Source organism: Salvelinus namaycush, chromosome 9 (assembly GCF_016432855.1).
Source record: "Salvelinus namaycush isolate Seneca chromosome 9, SaNama_1.0, whole genome shotgun sequence".
Taxonomy (NCBI): Eukaryota; Metazoa; Chordata; class Actinopteri; order Salmoniformes; family Salmonidae; genus Salvelinus; species Salvelinus namaycush.
Window position 1 is genome coordinate 38957669 of NC_052315.1, and position 19121 is coordinate 38976789.

A 19121-nucleotide genomic window follows, 5' to 3' on the forward strand; every position below is an offset into this window, starting at 1 on the left:
TTAAGCTTAGAGAGGATCTCATGTTAAATACTGTTGAAGAAATATGGCTACAGGTTCATCTGCCTCACCTATAGCCCATTCTTGTGGGAAGCTGCTACAGACCACCAAATGCTAACAGTCAGTATCTGGATAATATGTGTGAAATGGTTGATAATGTATGTGATATCAACAGAGAAGTATATTTTCTGGGTGATTTAAATATTGACTGGCTTTCATCAAGCTGCCCACTCAAGAAAAGCATTTCAACTGTAACCAGTGCCTGCAACCTGATTCAGGTTGTCAGTCAACCTACCAGGGTAGTTACAAACAACACAGTCTGAATAAGTCTTAACTTATTATGGTTCCCCAGCTACTCTTCCTGGGGTCCAGCGAAATTAAGGCAGTTTATACAATTTTTAAAACATTACAATACATTTACAGATTTCACAACACACTGTGTGCCCTCAGGCCCCTACTCCACCACTACCACATACAAAATCCATGTGTACCTGTGTATAGTGCGTATGTTATCGCGTGTATGCATGTGTCTTTGCCTATGTTTGTGTTGCTTCACAGTCCCCCGCTGTTCCATAAGGTGTATTTGATCTGTTTAAAAAATATATAATGTTACTGCTTCCATCAGTTATCTGATGTGGAATAGAGTTCTCTATGGGGGCGTCTATGAGTTGTCTTTCTGGGCTCGGCGTCAGTTAAACTGCAGTTCCGCCAGTGTCCTCTGTATACATGCGATGGCTTGCTTCCCAACTGGAACCCTGGGGACTTAGGGGGGCCGCTGTCCTGGCTGCAAATGCAGGAATGCCCACATGCAGGATCGCCGCCAATTGCGGGTTGTAATTGCACACTATTGAAATTGTTTATGACAATTCCCGTCATTCGACAGACAATTCATAGGACAATTTCACAAGGAAATCAGTAACAAGTAAGTGAGTGCCATGAATTGACAAGCTCGTATTGACTAATGACGTTAGCTGGATAGTATAACCAAACCCTGTACTTTAAACTTTATTTAGCTAATCTAACGTTTGCTAGCTAGCAACTTGATCAAATTTAGCCGCTGGCTAACGTTTACATGCTAGCTACTCTTTCTTCGCAGAAGTAGTCTCAACTAGCTAACGCTAGCTACCTGTGGTTAACTAGTTAATTAAAGTTAGTAGGTTCACTAACTATCCATTTAACTTAGGTGTTTATAGCAGCTTTGTTGCACATTTTGATAATTTTGAATAGTCAAAAGAACCACCAACTCGCTTGCCAATTCAGGCTAACTAATTTATCTACTGTAACTTAGCTAGCTGTTTACATTTTAGCTTAGTTGGCTAACGTTAGTAAGCTGTTTTGCTAATGGTGATAGCTAGCTAATGTTCTTGTGACTTGATAAACATAGCTAACGTAACTAGAAGCTGACTAGTTAGCTGATAGTGCATGTAGCAAAGTTTGATAAGAACATTTCTCAGCTTTGCTCAAATCTCCATTTGGGCTAGCTAACCTAAATAGCCTGTTAACAATTTAAATGCCATTTGAACTTGTTTTATTATGCATTTCTTCTGTATAGCTTGCTCATTTATTAGCTATGTCATTAACGTTATTTGTTTTCGCTTCTCTGAAAATTTGTTGTGAAATAATTCTGTTAACATGGGCTTTCCCTCTGTAAGTTAGATGGGAGGTAGTTCTCTGTCATTGATCACTCAGAGTCTTTGTCATATCAGTCTCACTGCAGAGAAAAGACACCCACTGCAAGCTCAAAACATCTTTGCTTCTTGGCAGCAGCGTTATTTCTCAGTAAACGCATCTCATTTTGCATCCACCTGACAACGGGGGAGTGTGTGTGCGCCATCACTCACAGCGGTCCTTGTGTCTTTGCAGCCGTTGCTATGGAGGAGGTGACGCATCTGGTGTCGTCCGGCGACTGTGTTAAGATCTGGGACTCAGCCTCCATGACAGTTTTGGAACAGTTCAACCCGCACAGTAATACACACCCTGTGGCCCAAGTGTGCTGGAGCAGCAACAGTATCCTTCTTACTAACCCTTTGGGCATGTCCATGTACCTATGTTATAATGTATTCTTTTTTGTTTTCCCTTTGCTCTTGTCACATTCTAGTTGAACCATAGTGGTGAGCAGCCCCCACACCTTCATGTAAACTATTTATTTTTTAGGTAATTTTTCTCATCCACCCAGTTCTGTTCTGTGACATAAATGACTATATTCAGTCAGTTGCCTTGACTTGATTCCTCAGATCAGTATCTTGTAAGTGCCAGCAGTATAGGAGACAAGCTGGTGGTATCCAGTCTCAAGTCCTCTCCTATCCCAGTGTTGGAGCTTGCAGAGGGGGTGAGTGTATGTGGCCTGACAGCCAGGGCCAGTAAAATATTCTCAGTTCCATTCTAATTCATTACCCTCCCGCATGTTGTCACATTATTATAATATTTTTTTGTCCTCAGAAAAAGCAGACACGTGTGAGTCTGAACTCAACGTCCCAGTACCTAGTGAGTGGGGGGCTTGATAACTCTGTTAACATCTGGGACCTAAAGGCCAAGAGGCTTCATCGCACCCTCAAGGTACCCTCAGTCTTACCAGGACCTGTGACCCTACCCATGGGAACTATGTTCTAGTACTTATGTTTTGAACACATCTCACCTGAACACCTGGTCCAAGCTTTCGGTGTAGATATCAAGGCATTTTAGAGTAACCTGTATTACTAGCACAGAGACTCAAGGCGCAATTTCCATCCTCACCTGTCCCTCCTCTCTCTCACCAGGACCACAAAGAGGAGGTGACGTGCGTGTCCTTCAACGGCAGTGACAGCTACATCGCCTCGGGCTCCACCAGTGGTGACATCATCCTGCACAGCATCACCACCAACCTGTCCAGTAATGCCTTTGGACACGGCACCAACCAGGTGAGTGTTCTGTTGGACCTGACACACTTAACACTGTAACCATGACCCTTTGCTTATACTAGCCAATTCTATCCCAGTGCCTGAGTAGTAGGGGCTAGGGGTTGTTACTGGTCATCAAATCAATGTGAGACTGAAGGATAGACGACAATGACAAAATTGGGGACAATTAAGATGCCTCAGGTCTGAAATTACGTTCCTCCCACCTTAGCCCATCCACGACCTGAAGTACTCTGTGGTTAAGCGCTCCCTTCTGGGCAGTGTGTCAGATAGCGGATCGGTGGTCCTGTGGGACGCCAACACTCAGAAGGAGCTGCACGTGTTTGATGGAGCCCACAAGGCCCCCGCCTCGGGCCTGGCCTTCTCTCCTGCCAACGACCTGCTCTTTGTCACCGTTGGCCTGGACAAGAAGATCATCTGCTATGACAGCTCCAGCAAGATGTAAGAGCATGAGGTTTAGTATTGACCAAACAAGTTTAGAGATATACTGTTTGACTGAGAGAAAGCCTGTTACCTTGGTATTTTTTTACAAGCTTTGTTGTTGCAATTTTTTGGGGTCAAAACACATTCACATTATTTTGTACTTTGTCAATGATGCTGTCCTATACTAGTGATTAGTTCTTCAACAGCGCAAAGGGGACTTTAGAACTGGCTCTTGTGCTTTCAAGTACAGTGTTGACGTTTGTTTGTTTCCGCTCCTTCTCTCGCAGTATTCTCCGCAACATGTGTGTGGAGTCCCCGTTGACGGCCATTGACTTCACTCCAGATGGGGCAGGGCTGGTAGTGGGCTCCACCCAGGGCAGACTGTACCTGTACGACCTGCGCAACCTCAGCTCCCCTACCAAGACTGCCGCTGCACACAAGACCTCCATCACCAGCCTGCGCTTCCAGAGCTCCCAGAGCAGACACCTCAAGGTAGGCTACACACCACCAGCGCACTTTTCAATTATTTCCAGTCACAAGATTTGAAAAGTTTAAAATAAACAGCACTCTTTAAAATCACTGAATTGGAATTTCCTAAACTGAGTTCAAATTTTATTTTTGATAGGGACTGCAGCTGTACTGTGACTGATACACTGGTTTTGAGGTTTTGGGATGACATTTGTTTGTGCAAGGGGGCACGCCAAGACCATGTGGGTTTTCTTTGGTCTGTTGTGCATGTTGTACGGAACAAACTCTTTTTAATTCCTTAATTTATGTAAATAGTTTGACACTTATTGTGACATAAATGCTTTTGAATTGAGTGTTCTATTTCACTTGATGGGAAATGCTGTGCCCTTTTGTCTTTACAGTAAGCATTTGCCCAGAGTAATGCACTTTGTCAGTTCAGTGTGTATCTCTTGATAGCTTGCACTGTAAGCCCTGCATTGTATGGCTATGGGCTCCTGACTAATAAAGGACCAAAATGCTTCTAAAACCTTAAATACAGATCTCAATAGAGACAGTATTGTAGCTTGTAGGTATTTAACTGGCATGTGTTACCTGAGATCAATTAAACTTGACCTTTTCAAGCTAACCATGTCCCTTGGTTTTTCCCCTGTTAGTCCAGTAAAATAGCGTCCAGCAAGTCTTCCAGCGCCCAGACAAGCAAGAGGATCTCAGCCAGGCTGGGTAGTACCTACCTACCAGTAACTACCCCCAGCTCCACCTCCAATCCCCCCTCTAGCCTGCCTGCACCCCATGCAGTAGAAAGAGGGGATGGACAAGCCCAGGGCACAGGTCAGACTCGCTCTAGTACCTCAAATATACTCTGGCCAACATCCTGACCTGAAACACCAGCCGATTTCCAATTCATGGTCTAGACCAGTGGTAGTCAAACCTGAGCTTAGAGGTCCAGAGAGCAGATTGTGTGTGTGTGTGTGTGTGTGTGTGTGTGTGTGTGTAGGCACACACAGAGAGGCAGAGGGCCAGCTGGGTGTTGACTGCCTGCCTAGTCTGGACAAGTTCAGCAGCGTGGGTAGAAACAGCCTGGACATCTTCTCCCCCGTAAGAGACGGTGAGCTCCACACTTGCTTTGACTCTTCAATTTAGTTTCAACTTACTCTCTGGTATATCAAGTTTAGATTTGGTTGTCAGTCTCTCTCTCTCTCTGTTTTCTTTTCAAACTGACAGCTTGTTTTCTTTGTCTTTAGATTACAAAGCCCACAGGATGAGTGGTGATGCTCCTGGTGGAATCAAAGGGAATGGTAGGTGTATTTGCCATGTCCTCTTTTACAGTTCAAGTAGTTCTCTCGTTGAATGAATGGTCATGAGGACCCTGCACCGCTAACCATGAGTTGAAGACGTGCGTCTTTTTCAATTATCCCTCTGTAATAAACTTGATGCAACTAATGAAGGGCTTGGCAAGTAGTTGATTCAGGTGTGTTAGTGCTGGGCTAGAACAAAAATGTGCACCATGTGGGGTTCATCCAGGAATGGATTGAGAAACACTGCTATAAACATTCAACAAAGTTCACTGTCCACTGTACATCTCATATATATATATACTGGTGTATATGATTGAGACCACATTTGTGACTGTTGTTTGTATGTACCATAGCGATCAGTTTGGATATGTTCTCCAGAGAAGGGCAGCAAAGCATGGAGAAGTTCAGCAAAGTGGGACGCAACAGTCTGGACATTTTCTCTCCTGTTAGAGAGGGTGAGATTCCATTTGTGTGTCTCTTGACATTCAAAGTTCACATTGTTCTGCACAGCTTCACAAACCTGCAAACTTTTCCAAATCCTTTCCACTTTAATAGAGGGATACTGAGAGTTTATTGCATTTACCTTGTTCTACTTACCCAGAGTCAGATGAACTTGAGGATACAATTTTTATGTCTCTGCCTGCAGTATGGAGGAAGGTATCGGTAGTTTCGTGAGCCAACACTTAACTAGCATTAGCGTAATGACTGGAAGTCTATAGTTACGGTAACGCCATTGATTCACTTGATCTTTGCAGATTACGAAACCCATGGAATGACTGCAGATGAATCAAATGGGAAGAAAGCAAACAATCTGGACTTCCTCCCTACCTACTCTGGTGGGCCCCCACAACACAAGACTCCCCTGGGCACCCTTGGAGGAGGGTGCTGTTACAGCCCCCTGCCTGTCTTCCAGACCCCTTCACCAATCAAAGAGGAGCTAGCCATGCCTCCTGCACCAGCACAGACAGATACACAGGACTCAAAAAGGGTCAGTCTACCTTATTCAATCAGCTGTTGTACCTTGACCAACTTGGAATGCTGACACAGACCATTTGAACCAGGAGTATTCAATTCTTGTCCTGGGGTCTTCCCAGCCCAACACTATCAGACCTGATACAAATACTTAAGGACGTTCATTACTTGAATCAAATGTGATAGTGTTGGGCTGGAACAAAAATGTGCTGTTCAGGGAGGCCCCAGAACCAGAAATGAAACCCCTGATTTAGTCTCTGTTTTTCCTTTCAAAATGTGCAGTGCCTTCAGAAAGTATTCATACCCCTTGACTTATTCCACATTTTGGTGTTACAGCCTGAATTCAAAATGGATTAAAGATATTTTTTTTTACACACAATACTCAATAATGACAGTGAAAACAACATGTTTGTAAAAATGTTTGTACATTTATTGGAAATTAAATACAGAAATATCTAATTTACTTAAGTATTCACATCTGAGTCAATACATTGTAGAAACAGCTGTAATCAATGCCAAAGATGCAAGTCTCTAAGAGCTTTCCACACCTGGATTGTGCAACATTTTCCCAGTTTATTATTTTGAGAAGTCTTCAAGCTCTGTCATTTGTTGTTGTTTATTGCTAGACAACCATTTTCAGGTTTAAGTCAACTGTAACTCGGCCACTCAGGAACATTCTCTGTCTTGGTAAGCAACTCCAGTGTAGATTTGGCCTTGTGTGTTAGGTTATTGTCCTGCTGAAAAGTGAATTCATCTCCCTGTGTCTGGTGGAAAGCTGACTGAACCAGGTTTTCCTCTAGGATTTTACCTGTGCTTAGCTCCATTCCGTATCTTTTTTTATCCTGGAAAAACTCCCCAGTCCTTAATGATTACAAGCTAATCCATAACATGATGCAGCCACCACTGTGCTTGAAAATATGGAGAGTGGTACTGAGTAATGTATTGGATTTGCCCCAACTATAACACTTTTTTTCAGAACCAAAAGTTAATTGCTGTGCCACTTTTTTTCTTTTTTTTTGCAGTGTTAGATGGCGCCGGCAGATTGTGTTTATTTGCATTGTTTGTTTCTTATTTTGTACATAATGTTGCCGCTACCGTCTCTTATGACCGAAAATGACTTCTAGACATCAGGACTGCGATTACTCACCACGGACTGGCAGAATCCTGTTTTTCCTTTCACGACTCTGACTGGCCCGACGCGAAGGATATACTGCTTCCTCGGGAACCGGACCCGGTCCCCGTGATCTGCGTGAAGAGGAGGCGGAGAAAGACTTGCTCAGATAAAAACGATGACGTAAAGAGCCCTTGTTGAAACACTGTGCGATGTTTAAAACGGTGAGAAATCGCAGAATGGTGATTTTACTAAATGACTGAAGAGTTTGACTGTGTGATATTAGGTGGCTTCTTGTGTAAATATTTTCCGTCTGGATTTTAATGATTTGTATGTGAGTGTGAGTAAGACCTTTAAACAGGTCAACATTCACAAGGCCACAGGACCGGACCGATTACCAGGATGTGTACTGCGAGCATGCGATGACCAACTGGAAGGGCGGCTGCCATCGGAGAATTCGTAGGTGATCGAATAAACTGCCACTTCTCTCCATTCTGCTAGCAAACGTGCAATCCTTGGAGAATAAAATCGATGAGTTACGCGGAAGATTAAACTACCAACGGAACATTAAAAATGAACATCTTATGCTTCACGGAGTCGTGGCTGAATGACGACAATATCAACATACAGCTGGCTGGTTATACGATGTACCGGCAGGAAAGAACAGCAGCGTCTGGTAAGACAAGGGGCGGCGGACTATGTATTTTTGTAAATAACAGCTGGTGCACGATATCTAAGGAAGTCTCGAGCTATTGCTCGCCTGAGGTAGAGTATCTCAAGATAAGCTGTTGACCACACTACCTACCGAGAGAGTGTTCATCTGTATTCTTTGTAGCTGTTTACATACCACCACAGTCAGAGGCTGGCACTAAGATAGCATTGAATGAGCTGTATTCCGCCATAAGCAAACAAGAAAACACTCACCCAGAGGCGGCGCTCCTGGTGGCCGGGGACTTTAATGCAGGGAAACTGAAATCCGTTTGACCTAATTTCTACCAGCATGTCACATGTGCAACCAGAGGGAAAAGAACTCTGGACCACCTATACTCCACACACAGAGACGCATACAAAGCTCTCCCTCGCCCTCCATTTGGCAAATCTGACCATAATTCTATCCTCCTGATTCCTGCGTACAAGCAGAAATTAAAGCAGGAATCAACAGTGACTAGATCGATTTAAAAAGTGGTCAGATGAAGCAGATGCTAAGCTACAGGACTGTTAGCACAGACAGATATGTTCCGGGATTCCTCCGATGGCATTGGGGAGTACACCACATCAGTCATTGGCTTCATCAATAAGTGCATTGATGACGTCGTCCCCACAGTGACCCCAACTAGAAGCCATGGATTACAGGCTAGAGTACAGGCTAGAGCTGCCGCTTTCAAGGAGCGAGACTCTAACCCAGAAGCTTCTAAGAAATCCCGCTATGCCCTCCGACGAACCATCAAACAGGCAAAGCATCAATATAGGACTAAGATCGAATCGTACTACAGCGGCTCCGATGCTCGTCTTATGTGGCAGGGCTTGCAAACCATTACAGACTACAAAGGGAACCACAGCCGAGAGCTGCCCAGTGACATGAGTCTACCAGACGAGCTAAACTACTTCTATGCTCGCTTCGAGGCAAATAACACTGAAACATGCATGACAGCACCAGCTCTTCCGGGAAGACTGTGTGATCACGCTCTCCGCAGCCGATGTGAGTAAGACCTTTAAACAGGTCAACATTCACAAGGCCACAGGACCAGACCGATTACCAGGATGTGTACTGCGAGCATGCGATGACCAACTGGAAAGTGTCTTCACTGACATTTTCAACCTCTCCCCGTCCGAGTCCGTAATGCCAACATGTTTTAAGCAGACCACCATAGTGCCTGTGCCCAAGAACAGTAAAGTAACCTGCCTAAATGACTACTGACCCGTAGCACTCACATCTGTAGCCATGAAGTGCTTTGAAAGGCTAGTCATGGCTCACATCAACACCATCATCCCAGAAACCCTAGACCCACTCCAATTTGCATACCGCCCCAACAGATCTACAGATGATGCAATCTCTGTTGCACTCCACACTGCCCTTTCCCACCTGGACAAAAGGAACACCTATGTGAGAATGCTTTTCATTGACTACAGCTCAGCGTTCAACACCATAGTGCCCTCAAAGCTCATCAATAAGCTAAGGACCCTGGGACTAAACACCTCCCTCTGCAACTGGATCCTGCCACCAGGTGGTTAGGATAGGTAACAACACATCCGCCATGCTGATCCTCAACACAGGGGCCCCTCAGGGGTGTGTGCTCAGTCCCCCCCTGTACTCCCTGTTCACTCATGACTGCACAGCCAGGCACGACTCCAACATCATCATTACATTTTCCGATGACACAACAGTGGTAGGCCTGATCACTGACAACAACGAGACAGCCTATAAGGAGGTCAGAGACCTGGCCGTGTGGTGCCAGGACAACAACCTCTCCCTCAACGTGATCAAGACTAAGGAGAGTATTGTGGACTACAGCAAAAAGAGGACCGAGCACGCCCCCATTCTCATCGACGGGGCTGCAGTGGAGCAGGTTGAGAGCTTCAAGTTTCTTGGTGTCCACATCACCAACCAACTAACATGATCCAAGCACACCAAGACAGTCGTGAAGAGGGCACAACAAAACCTATTCCCCCTCAGGAGACTAAAAAGATTTGGCATGGGTCCTCAGATTGTCAAAAGGTTCTACAGCTGCACCATCGAGAGCATCCTGACTGGTTGCATCACTGCCTGGTATGGCAACTGCTCGGCCTTCGACTACAGAGGGTAGTGAGAACAGCCCAGTACATCACTGGGGCCAAGCTTCCTGCCATCCAGAACCTCTATACCAGTCGGTGTCAGAGGAAGGCCCTAAAAATTGTCAGACTCCAGCCACCCTAGTCATAGACTGTTCTCTCTGCTACCGCATGGCAAACGGTACCGGAGGGCCAAGTATAGGTCCAAGAGGCTTCTAAACAGCTTTTACCCCCAAGCCATCTGGCTACCCAGACTATTTTCATTGCCCCCCCCACCCCTCTCCCCCTCTTTATACCACTGCTACTCTCTGTCATCTATGCATAGTCACTTTAATTACTTTGCCTACATGTACATACTACCTCAACTAACCGGTGCCCCCGCACATTGACTCTGTATCGGTACCCCCCTGTATATAGTCTCGTTATTGTTATTTTACTGCTGCTCTTTAATTACTTGTTACTTTTATCTCTTATTCTTATCCGTAATTTGTTTAAACTGCGTTGTCGGTTAGGGGCTTGTAAGTAAGCATTTCACTAAGGTCTAAACATGTTGTATTCAGCTCATGTGACCTATACAATTTGATATAGTGCCTTGTTGCAAACATGATGCATGTTTTGGAATCTTTTTTTATTCTGTACAGGCTTCATTTTCACTTTTAATTAGATTAGTATTGTGGAGTAATTACAATGTTGATCCATCCTCAGTTTTCTCCTATCACAGGCTTTAAACTCTATAACTGGTTTAAAGTCACTGTTGGCCTCATGGGGAAATCCCTGAGAGGTTTCCCTCCTCTCTGGCAACTGAGTTAGGAAGAACACCTGTATCTTTGTATTGACTGGATGTATCCAAAGTGTAATTAATAACTTCACTATGCTCAAAGGGATATTCAATGTCTGCAAATGTTTACTCCTGAAATTATTTAGGCTTGCCATAACAAAGGGGTTGAATACTTACTGACTGAAGACATTTCAGCTTTTCATTTTGAATTAATTTGTTTAAAATAATCTAAAAACATAATTCCACTTTGCCATTATGGGGTATTGTGTGTAGGCCAGTGTCACAAAATCAAATTTTAAATTCAGGCTGTAGCAAAACAAAATGTGGAAAAAGTCAAGGGGTGTGAATACTTTCTGAAGGCACTGTACACAATAGTCAACCTCTCATACAGATGAAAGTTGTCTCCCACCAATAAGTAAACCCCCTCTAAAATAGGCATTATTTTATGCCTGGCTTCTACTGTAAGGCTTCTCAAAATAGGACTATGGATGCAGGATTTAATGGCTTCTAAGCAAGTTGTGGTCCAGGCAGTACTGAAACTGGAGACAATGTTCAAGCTGCTCTTCACCTGTTGTCTGTTCGACTGACAGTATGAGAAGGACAGTGGTTCCAGTCTGGAGGGTGAAGCCACAACCACGCCCACGTCATCAGCCCAGACCTCACACAGCCAACCAGCACCTCCGTTCTTCACCCCTGAACCCGGCCTGAGGACCAATGATGTGCAGGCCCAGCTGAGCTACAACACGCCCCTAAATGGTGCGCTGCCCATTATTGTACCAGGTGAGTTTGTGTTGTTATTTGTCTGTGTGGGTGAGAGCTGTAGATAATATGCTATATCAATGAATTTAGCATAACACGTATTATAGCATACATAACTACACCGAACAAAAATATAATCGTAACATGTAAAGTGTTGGTCCCATGTTTAATGAGATGAAATAAAAGACCCCAGTATTTTTCCAAATGCACAAAAATGTTTTTATATCCGTTAGTGAGCATTTCTCCTTTGCCAAGGTATGCCACACCTGTCAGGTCGATGGATTATCAAGAAGCTGATTAAACAGCATGATCATTACACAGGTGCATCTTGTGCTGAGGATAATAGAAGACCACTCTAAAAAGTGCAGTTTTGTCACACAACACTAAGCCACGATGTCTCCTTTTTGAGGGAGCGTGCAATTGGCATGCTGACTGCAGGAATGTCCACCAAGCCTCCCGAGTGGCGCAGTGGTCTAAGGCACTGCATTGCAGTGCTAGCTGTGCCACTAGAGTTCCTGGTTCGAGTCCAGGCTCTGTCGCAGCCGGCCGCAACAGGGAGGCCCATAGGGCGGCGCACAATTGGCCCAGCGTCGTCCGGGTCAGGGGAGGGTTTGGCCGGCATCGCGCTCTAGCGACTCCTGTGGTGGGCCCGGGTGCATGCACGCTGATACTGTCGCCAGGTGTACGGTGTTTCTTCCGACACATTGGTGTGGCTGGCTTCCAGACACATTGGTGTCAAGAAGCAGTGCGGCTTGGTTGGGTCGTGTTTCGGGGGACGCGTGGCTCTCGACCTTCTCCTCTCCCGAGTCCGTACAGGAATTGCAGCGATGAGACAAGACTAACTATCAAATTTGGATACCACGAAGAGAAAAAAATAGCAATTAAGGAATATCCACCAGAGCTGTTTCCAGATAATTGAATGTTAATTTCTCTACCATAAGCTGCCTCCATCATTTTTCAGAATTTGGCAGTATGTCCAACCGGCCCCACAACTGCAGACCACGTGTATAATGTTGTGTGGGCAAGCGGTTTGCTGATGTCACCGTTGTGAACAGAGTGCCCCATGGTGACGGTGGGGTTATATGATATGGGCAGGCATAGACTACGGATAACGAACACAATTGCATTTAATTTATGGCAATTTTAATGCACAGAGATACCGTGACGAGGTCCTGAGGGCCATTGTCGTGCAATTCATCTGCCGCCATCACCTCATGTTTCAGCATGATAATATACGGCCCTATGTCGCAAGGATCTATACACAATTCCTGGAAGCTGAAAATGTTCCTGCATACTCACCAGACATGTTACCCATTGAGCATGTTTGGGATGCTTATTATCATCTTATCATCCTATTGACGTGTACTGCAGTGTGTTCCAGTTCTTGCCAATTTTAGCAACTTCGCACAGCAATTGAAGCAGAGTGGGACATCAAATCAAAGTTTATTTGTCACGTGCGCCCGAATACAACAGGTGTAGGTAGACCTTACTTAATGCTTACTGACAGTGCAATTTTTAACAAAAAAATGGCTATTAGGGGAACAATAGATATGTAAAGAAATAAAAAAACAACAGCAAAATAACAGTAGCGAGTCTATATACAGTATTCCATAGACCACAATCAACAGCCTGATCAACTCTATGCGAATCAAATGGTGGTCACACCAGATACTGACTGGTTTTCTGATCCATACCTCTACCTTTTTTTTTAAGGTATCTGTGACCAACAGATGCATATCTGTATTCCGTCATGTGAAATCCATAGATTAAGGCTTAATTTATTTATTTCAATTGACTGATTTACTTATGAACTATAACTCAGTAAATATTTGAAATTGGTGTATGTTGCGTTCATATTTTTGTTCAGTATTGTAAAATATGAAATTATGTATGCACAGCATTACATGTAGTGAGTTGATGAAACTAATGGAAAATACCCTGTCAGTGTCTTTGGCAGTGGCATCCTCGCTATCAGAGAGAATAGTGGAGGCTGTTGGAGCAGAGGATGGAGGCGCTCCCCTCACATCTCTGCAGATCCAGTTCATCCGCAACATGATCCATGAGACCCTGGAAGACTTCAGGTGGGTGCACCTTCTCACAGCATATCACTTACAGTTGCCGAACTGTCTTGTGCACCGTTTCTCTGTTCAATAGTTTTGTTGATTTTTGGCTAACCCCGTTTCCTCCACAGGGACGCCTGCCACCGAGACATAGTGAACCTCCAGGTGGAGATGGTCAAACAGTTCTACATTCAGCTGGTATGTGACATGTCCCTCTGGTCTTACTCCACACTTGTCCACTGTGACACATAGGCCACTGCACACCACACTTGAGTCCCCGAGAAAGCACACGCTAAACCAGTCTGCATTGTGGTTCCATTTCCCTAACCAACCTCTTGCAGGGTTCGTACTGTCATGAAAATCCTGGAAAAGTCATGGCATTTTAAAATGGGGTTTTCCAGGCCTGGAAATGTCATAGAAAATAATTGTATAATTTCTGTTAATGTAATTTTTAAGTTTATCAATCAAATAAAAATCGACACATCAACCAGGATCCGAATGATATTTTAGGGCATCTGTGTTTGCGTGAATCACCTGCATATGTGCGATGCAGCCAATTCAAAACATACAGTTGAAGTCGGAAGTTTACATACACTTGAATGGAGGTCACCCACTCTGTAAATGTTAATATTATCCAAAAAAGTATCAATTACAATTATACACATCAGTTATGTAAGCTAACAACCAGCATACAGTTGAAGTCGTAAGTTTACATACACTTAGGTTGGAGTCATTAAAACTCGTTTTTCAACCACTCCACAAATTTCTTGTTAACAAACTATAGTTTTGGCAAGTCGGTTAGGACATCTACTTTTTGCATGACACAAGTAATTTTTCCTACAATTGTTTACAGACAGATTAGTTAACTTATAATTCACTGTATCACAATTCCAGTGGGTCAGAAGTCTACATACACTAAGTTGACTGTGCCTTTAAACAGCTTGGAAAATTCCATAAAATGATGTCATGGCTTTAGAAGCTTCCAAATGGACAATGACCCCAAGCATACTTCCAAAGTTGTGGCAAAATGGCTTAAGGACAACAAAGTCAAAAGTCCTGTAGAAAATGTGTGGGCAGAACTGAAAAAGCGTGCAAGCAAGGAGGCCTACAAACCTGACTCAGTTACACCTGCTCTGTCAGGAGGAATGGGCTAAATTCACCCAACTTATTGTGGGAAGCTTGTGGAAGGCTACCCAAAACGTTTGACCCAAGTTAACCTGTCTGGCTCTGGCGTTCCGCTAGCGGAACTCCTCCCACATTCCACTGAAAAGGCAGAGCGCGAAATTCAAAATATATTTTTTAGAAATATTTAACTTTCACACATTAACAAGTCCAATACAGCAAATGAAAGATACATATCTTGTGAATCCAGTCAACATGTCCGATTTTTAAAATGTTTTACAGCGAAAACACCACATATATTTATGTTAGCTCACCACCAAATACAAAAAAGGACAGACATTTTTCACAGCACAGGTAGCATGCACAAAGCCAACCTAGCCTAACCAAGAACTAACCAAGAAACAACTTCATCAGTTGACAGTCTTATAACATGTTATACAATAAATCTATGTTTTGTTCGAAAAATGTGCATATTTGAGGTATAAATCAGTTTTACATTGCAGCTACCATCACAGCTACCGTCAGAAATAGAACCGAAGCAGCCAGAGTAATTACAGACACCAACGTCAAATACCTAAATACTCATCATAAAACATTTCTGAAAAATCGATGGTGTACAGCAAATTAAAGACAAACATCTTGTGAATCCAGCCAATATTTCCGATTTTTTTAAAAGTGTTTTACAGCGAAAACACAATATAGCATTATATTAGCTTACTACAATAGCCTACCACACTACCGCATTCATTCATCAAGGCACGTTAGCGATAGCAATAGGCACGTTAGCGATAGGGAATAAACCAGCAAAAGATATTAATTTTCACTAACCTTCATAAACCTTCATCAGATGACAGTCCTATAACATCAGGTTATACATACACTTATGTTTTGTTCGAAAATGTGCATATTTAGAGCTGAAATCAGTGGTTATACATTGTGCTAACGTAGCATCTTTTTCCCACAACGTCCGGATATTTTTCTGACACTTTTTCTGACACACATATTCTGACCAAATAACTATTCATAAACATAACTAAAAAATACATGTTGTATAGGAAATGATAGATACACTAGTTCTTAATGCAATCGCCGTGTTAGAATTCTAAAAATAACTTCATTACGATATGCAGTTTACGTTATGGCGAGAGAGTACCCAAAAGCTGGGCGCAAACGACTAGCACAACATGTTCGACAGATATATGAAATAACATCATAAAATGGGTCCTACTTTTGCTGATCTTCCATCAGAATGTTGTACAAGGGGGTCCTTTGTCCAGAACAATCGTTGTTTGGATTTAGAATGTCCTCTTCTCCAGTCAATTAGTACGGAAAGCTAGCAAAGTGGCGCTAAGCTCTCCTTCCTGAACAAAGGCACACAACGCAACACGCCTAACGTCCCGAATAAATTTCAATAATCTAATAAAACTATATTGAAAAAACATACTTCACGATAATATTGTCACATGTATCAAATAAAATCAAAGCCGGAGATATTAGTCGTCCATAACGACAGCTTATCAGAAGGCAAATCCAGGTCCCTTCACGCGCTCTCCAGAAAACAGGAAACTGGTGACACGTCATGCCGAAAGCTATTATTCGACCCCAGATCAAGTTACACACTCCATTTCTTCTCTCACTCCCTGTCGACATCTAGTGGAAGACGTATGAAGTGCATCTATACTAATAAATATCAAAGACATTAATAGGCAGGCCCTAGAACAGTGCATCGATTTCAGATTTTCCACTTCCTGTCAGGAAGTTTGCTGCAAAAGGAGTTCTGTTTTACTCACAGATATAATTCAAACGGTTTTAGAAACTAGAGAGTGTTTTCTATCCAATAGTAATAATAATATGCATATTGTACGAGCAAGAATTGAGTACGAGGCCGTTTAAATTGGGCACGATTTTCCCCCAAAGTGAAAACAGCGCCCTCTGTCCTCAACAGGTTAAACAATTTAATGGAAATGCTACCAAATACTAATTGAGTGTATGTAAACTTCTGACCCACTGGGAATGTCATGAAATAAATAAAAGCTGAAATAAATAATTCTCTCTACTATTATTCTGACATTTCACATTCTTAAAATAAAGTGGTGATCCTAACTGACCTAAGACAGGGAGTTTTTACTAGGATTAAATGTCAGGAATTGTGAAACTGAGTTTAAATGTATTTGGCTACGGTGTATGTAAACTTCTGACTTCAACTGTTTAGCAATTATTAGCATGTATTAATGTTTTCGTCATGTCCCCAAAAAATGATCACGACACTCGCGAATAATTAAATTTTAACAAATCATAATTTAAACGATAATATTTAGTTTTATTCCTTCTGTCAAAATGTGTGTAAACCCTGCTCTTGGTTCCTTGCTGCCTTTCAGAACGAGATCCATGGTCTGATCGAGAAGTACTCTGTCAATGACTCGCTGGTGGAGGAGATCGAGAAGCTGAGGGAGGAGAACAAGCGACTCCGAGACAATTACTGAGAGGTTGACTTGATAGAGTTAATCACCCCTGGATACAGTTGTTGTCCCTTCTCAACTCGGACAGAAAGTCTTCCGCAGAGCTTAAGGTCTATGTGGAATAATCGTGCCAGAGAGAGAACTCTGAAGGCCAAAGGTGCCATTTTTTTGTATCCTGGTTTAATGCCCTCCATCTCTTTCCATGGCATGCAGGGACCCTTTTGTATTCTCACCAGTTTATTTTGTACATGTCAAATTGCCAAGGGCCTTGGAATGAATTAATTAAGAAGTGCCTTACTAGTTGTAACCCAAGGGCCGACCAGTATGTTATCAGTCACAAGGTATGACACAGTGGTTATCATGCTGGACTGGCCCGTGATGGCATGGCACTATTTTGCCCCAATTCAAAACCGGTCTCTCCTCTCGCAGGTCCTTGTTGACTCCACCAGTGGATCTAATATAATGGACAAGTGTAAGTAATGATGCAAACTCCGTTACAATATTGCTGATACCTATTCATTCCTTTTAGTTCTGTGAAGGAGAGATCAACAAGGACCTAGGGATTGGAAGATGCATTAGCTTGGGATTGCGCTTAAATACTTATCTTCAGTATGGTTGAAGTTGATAGTATCTTTTGGCTTTTACTGGAATACTGAAGATAAATTAGGGCATGCCTTTGTTGGAAGACATAATCATGATAGTGTTTGTTGTGGACTAAGTAAGAAAAGGCCATATCGGTCATCAATTTCTCTTCTTGTAAGCAAAGTGGTGCCGAGCTCCCCTCTATGAAGGGTGCTTGCATCGCCAAGTTTCTGTTCCTCATAGTTGAGTTTCTTTTGTTATAGATTTTTTTATAAGAGAAAAATAAATACTCTATGTATACAATCTCTTAATGTAACTCATTCTGATTTCAGAGTGACGCAGGAGACCGTTGAAAGTTTTCAGTTACAATGCACCATGAATGGTTCCAAAGAGACAGCATGTTAATTCTTTAATTTAACAATGAAATACAGGTGCAACACTTACAAAATAACTTAAACATCTGTAATAGTATTGATTAAAACAAATCTGATGCTTAGAGCCCAAATACTTCCTAATGGAGGAAATTAAAAACTAGATCAGACTGCATCATTAAAATGGAGTAAAAGCAACCATAGGATCAGTGCTATCTGGGATCCTTGGGACGTCCTTAACCATTACCCATTTAAAATGTCAACTTACATAGGGTAGGGACGTCCCAAAGATCTAGCACGGACACTGATAGAGGAGCTCTATGCCAGCAGCTCAGAGGATGGAACACTCCGCCTGTGGCAGACAGCAGTGGGTAAAACAACATACGGCCTGTGGAAGGGCATGCTGCCAAGTGAGGACTGGCAGACAACTAATACCTGTGGTCCATTTAAAATGGATGTTATTCTAGAAATTTGAAGTAGCTAAGTTGAGACTTTTTTTTCTCTAATAAAAATGAACAGTTCAAAAATACTGATTTGAACGATGGACCGGCCCAAAGTGGCACTTGTTTGGCTCTACACAAAAGAAACATGGAAGATTCCATTGAGGGTTTTACGCATCATTGATTAATATGATAATTTCAGCTAGACACCAATATGGGGATATATATAAATATGTACACACTAAAAAACATGGGAAAATACAATGACGCAATCTTAGAAAACCTTGTAGGTCTTTGGGGTTGATTTTACAGAGTTCCTCAGTGCTGTAGTCATATTTGTAGATCTTATAATCATCTCCACCTGCAACAAAGTCCTTGTCAAATCAAAGTTTATTTGTCACGTGTGCCGAATACAACAGGTTAATTAGTATTAGAACCTTAGTGAAATGCTTACTTACAGGCTCTAACCAATAGTGCAAGAAAGGTATTGGGTGAACAATAGGTAAGTAAAACAAATAAAAACAACAGTAAAAAGACAGTGAAAAATAACAGTAGCAAGGCTATATACACTAGCAAGGCTATTAAAGTATCTAGGCTACATACAGACACCGTTTAGTCGGG

At 42.8% G+C, this 19121-nt stretch overlaps 1 protein-coding gene across 1 annotated transcript; it reads left to right on the forward strand.

Moving 5' to 3' along the window:
* Positions 1 to 758: 758 nt before the first annotated feature.
* Positions 759 to 18521, forward strand: LOC120054041 (protein NEDD1-like). The gene is made up of 16 exons (XM_039001407.1): positions 759 to 919; positions 1861 to 2004; positions 2232 to 2326; positions 2437 to 2553; positions 2754 to 2894; positions 3103 to 3332; positions 3602 to 3806; positions 4436 to 4610; positions 4777 to 4887; positions 5024 to 5077; positions 5431 to 5532; positions 5833 to 6065; positions 11298 to 11487; positions 13412 to 13547; positions 13658 to 13724; positions 17027 to 18521. The coding sequence occupies exons 2-16, from the start codon at positions 1869 to 1871 to the stop codon at positions 17129 to 17131; spliced, it is 2097 nt and encodes a 698-aa protein (XP_038857335.1). The 5' UTR covers positions 759 to 919; positions 1861 to 1868; the 3' UTR covers positions 17132 to 18521.
* The last annotated feature ends 600 nt before the right edge of the window (positions 18522 to 19121 follow it).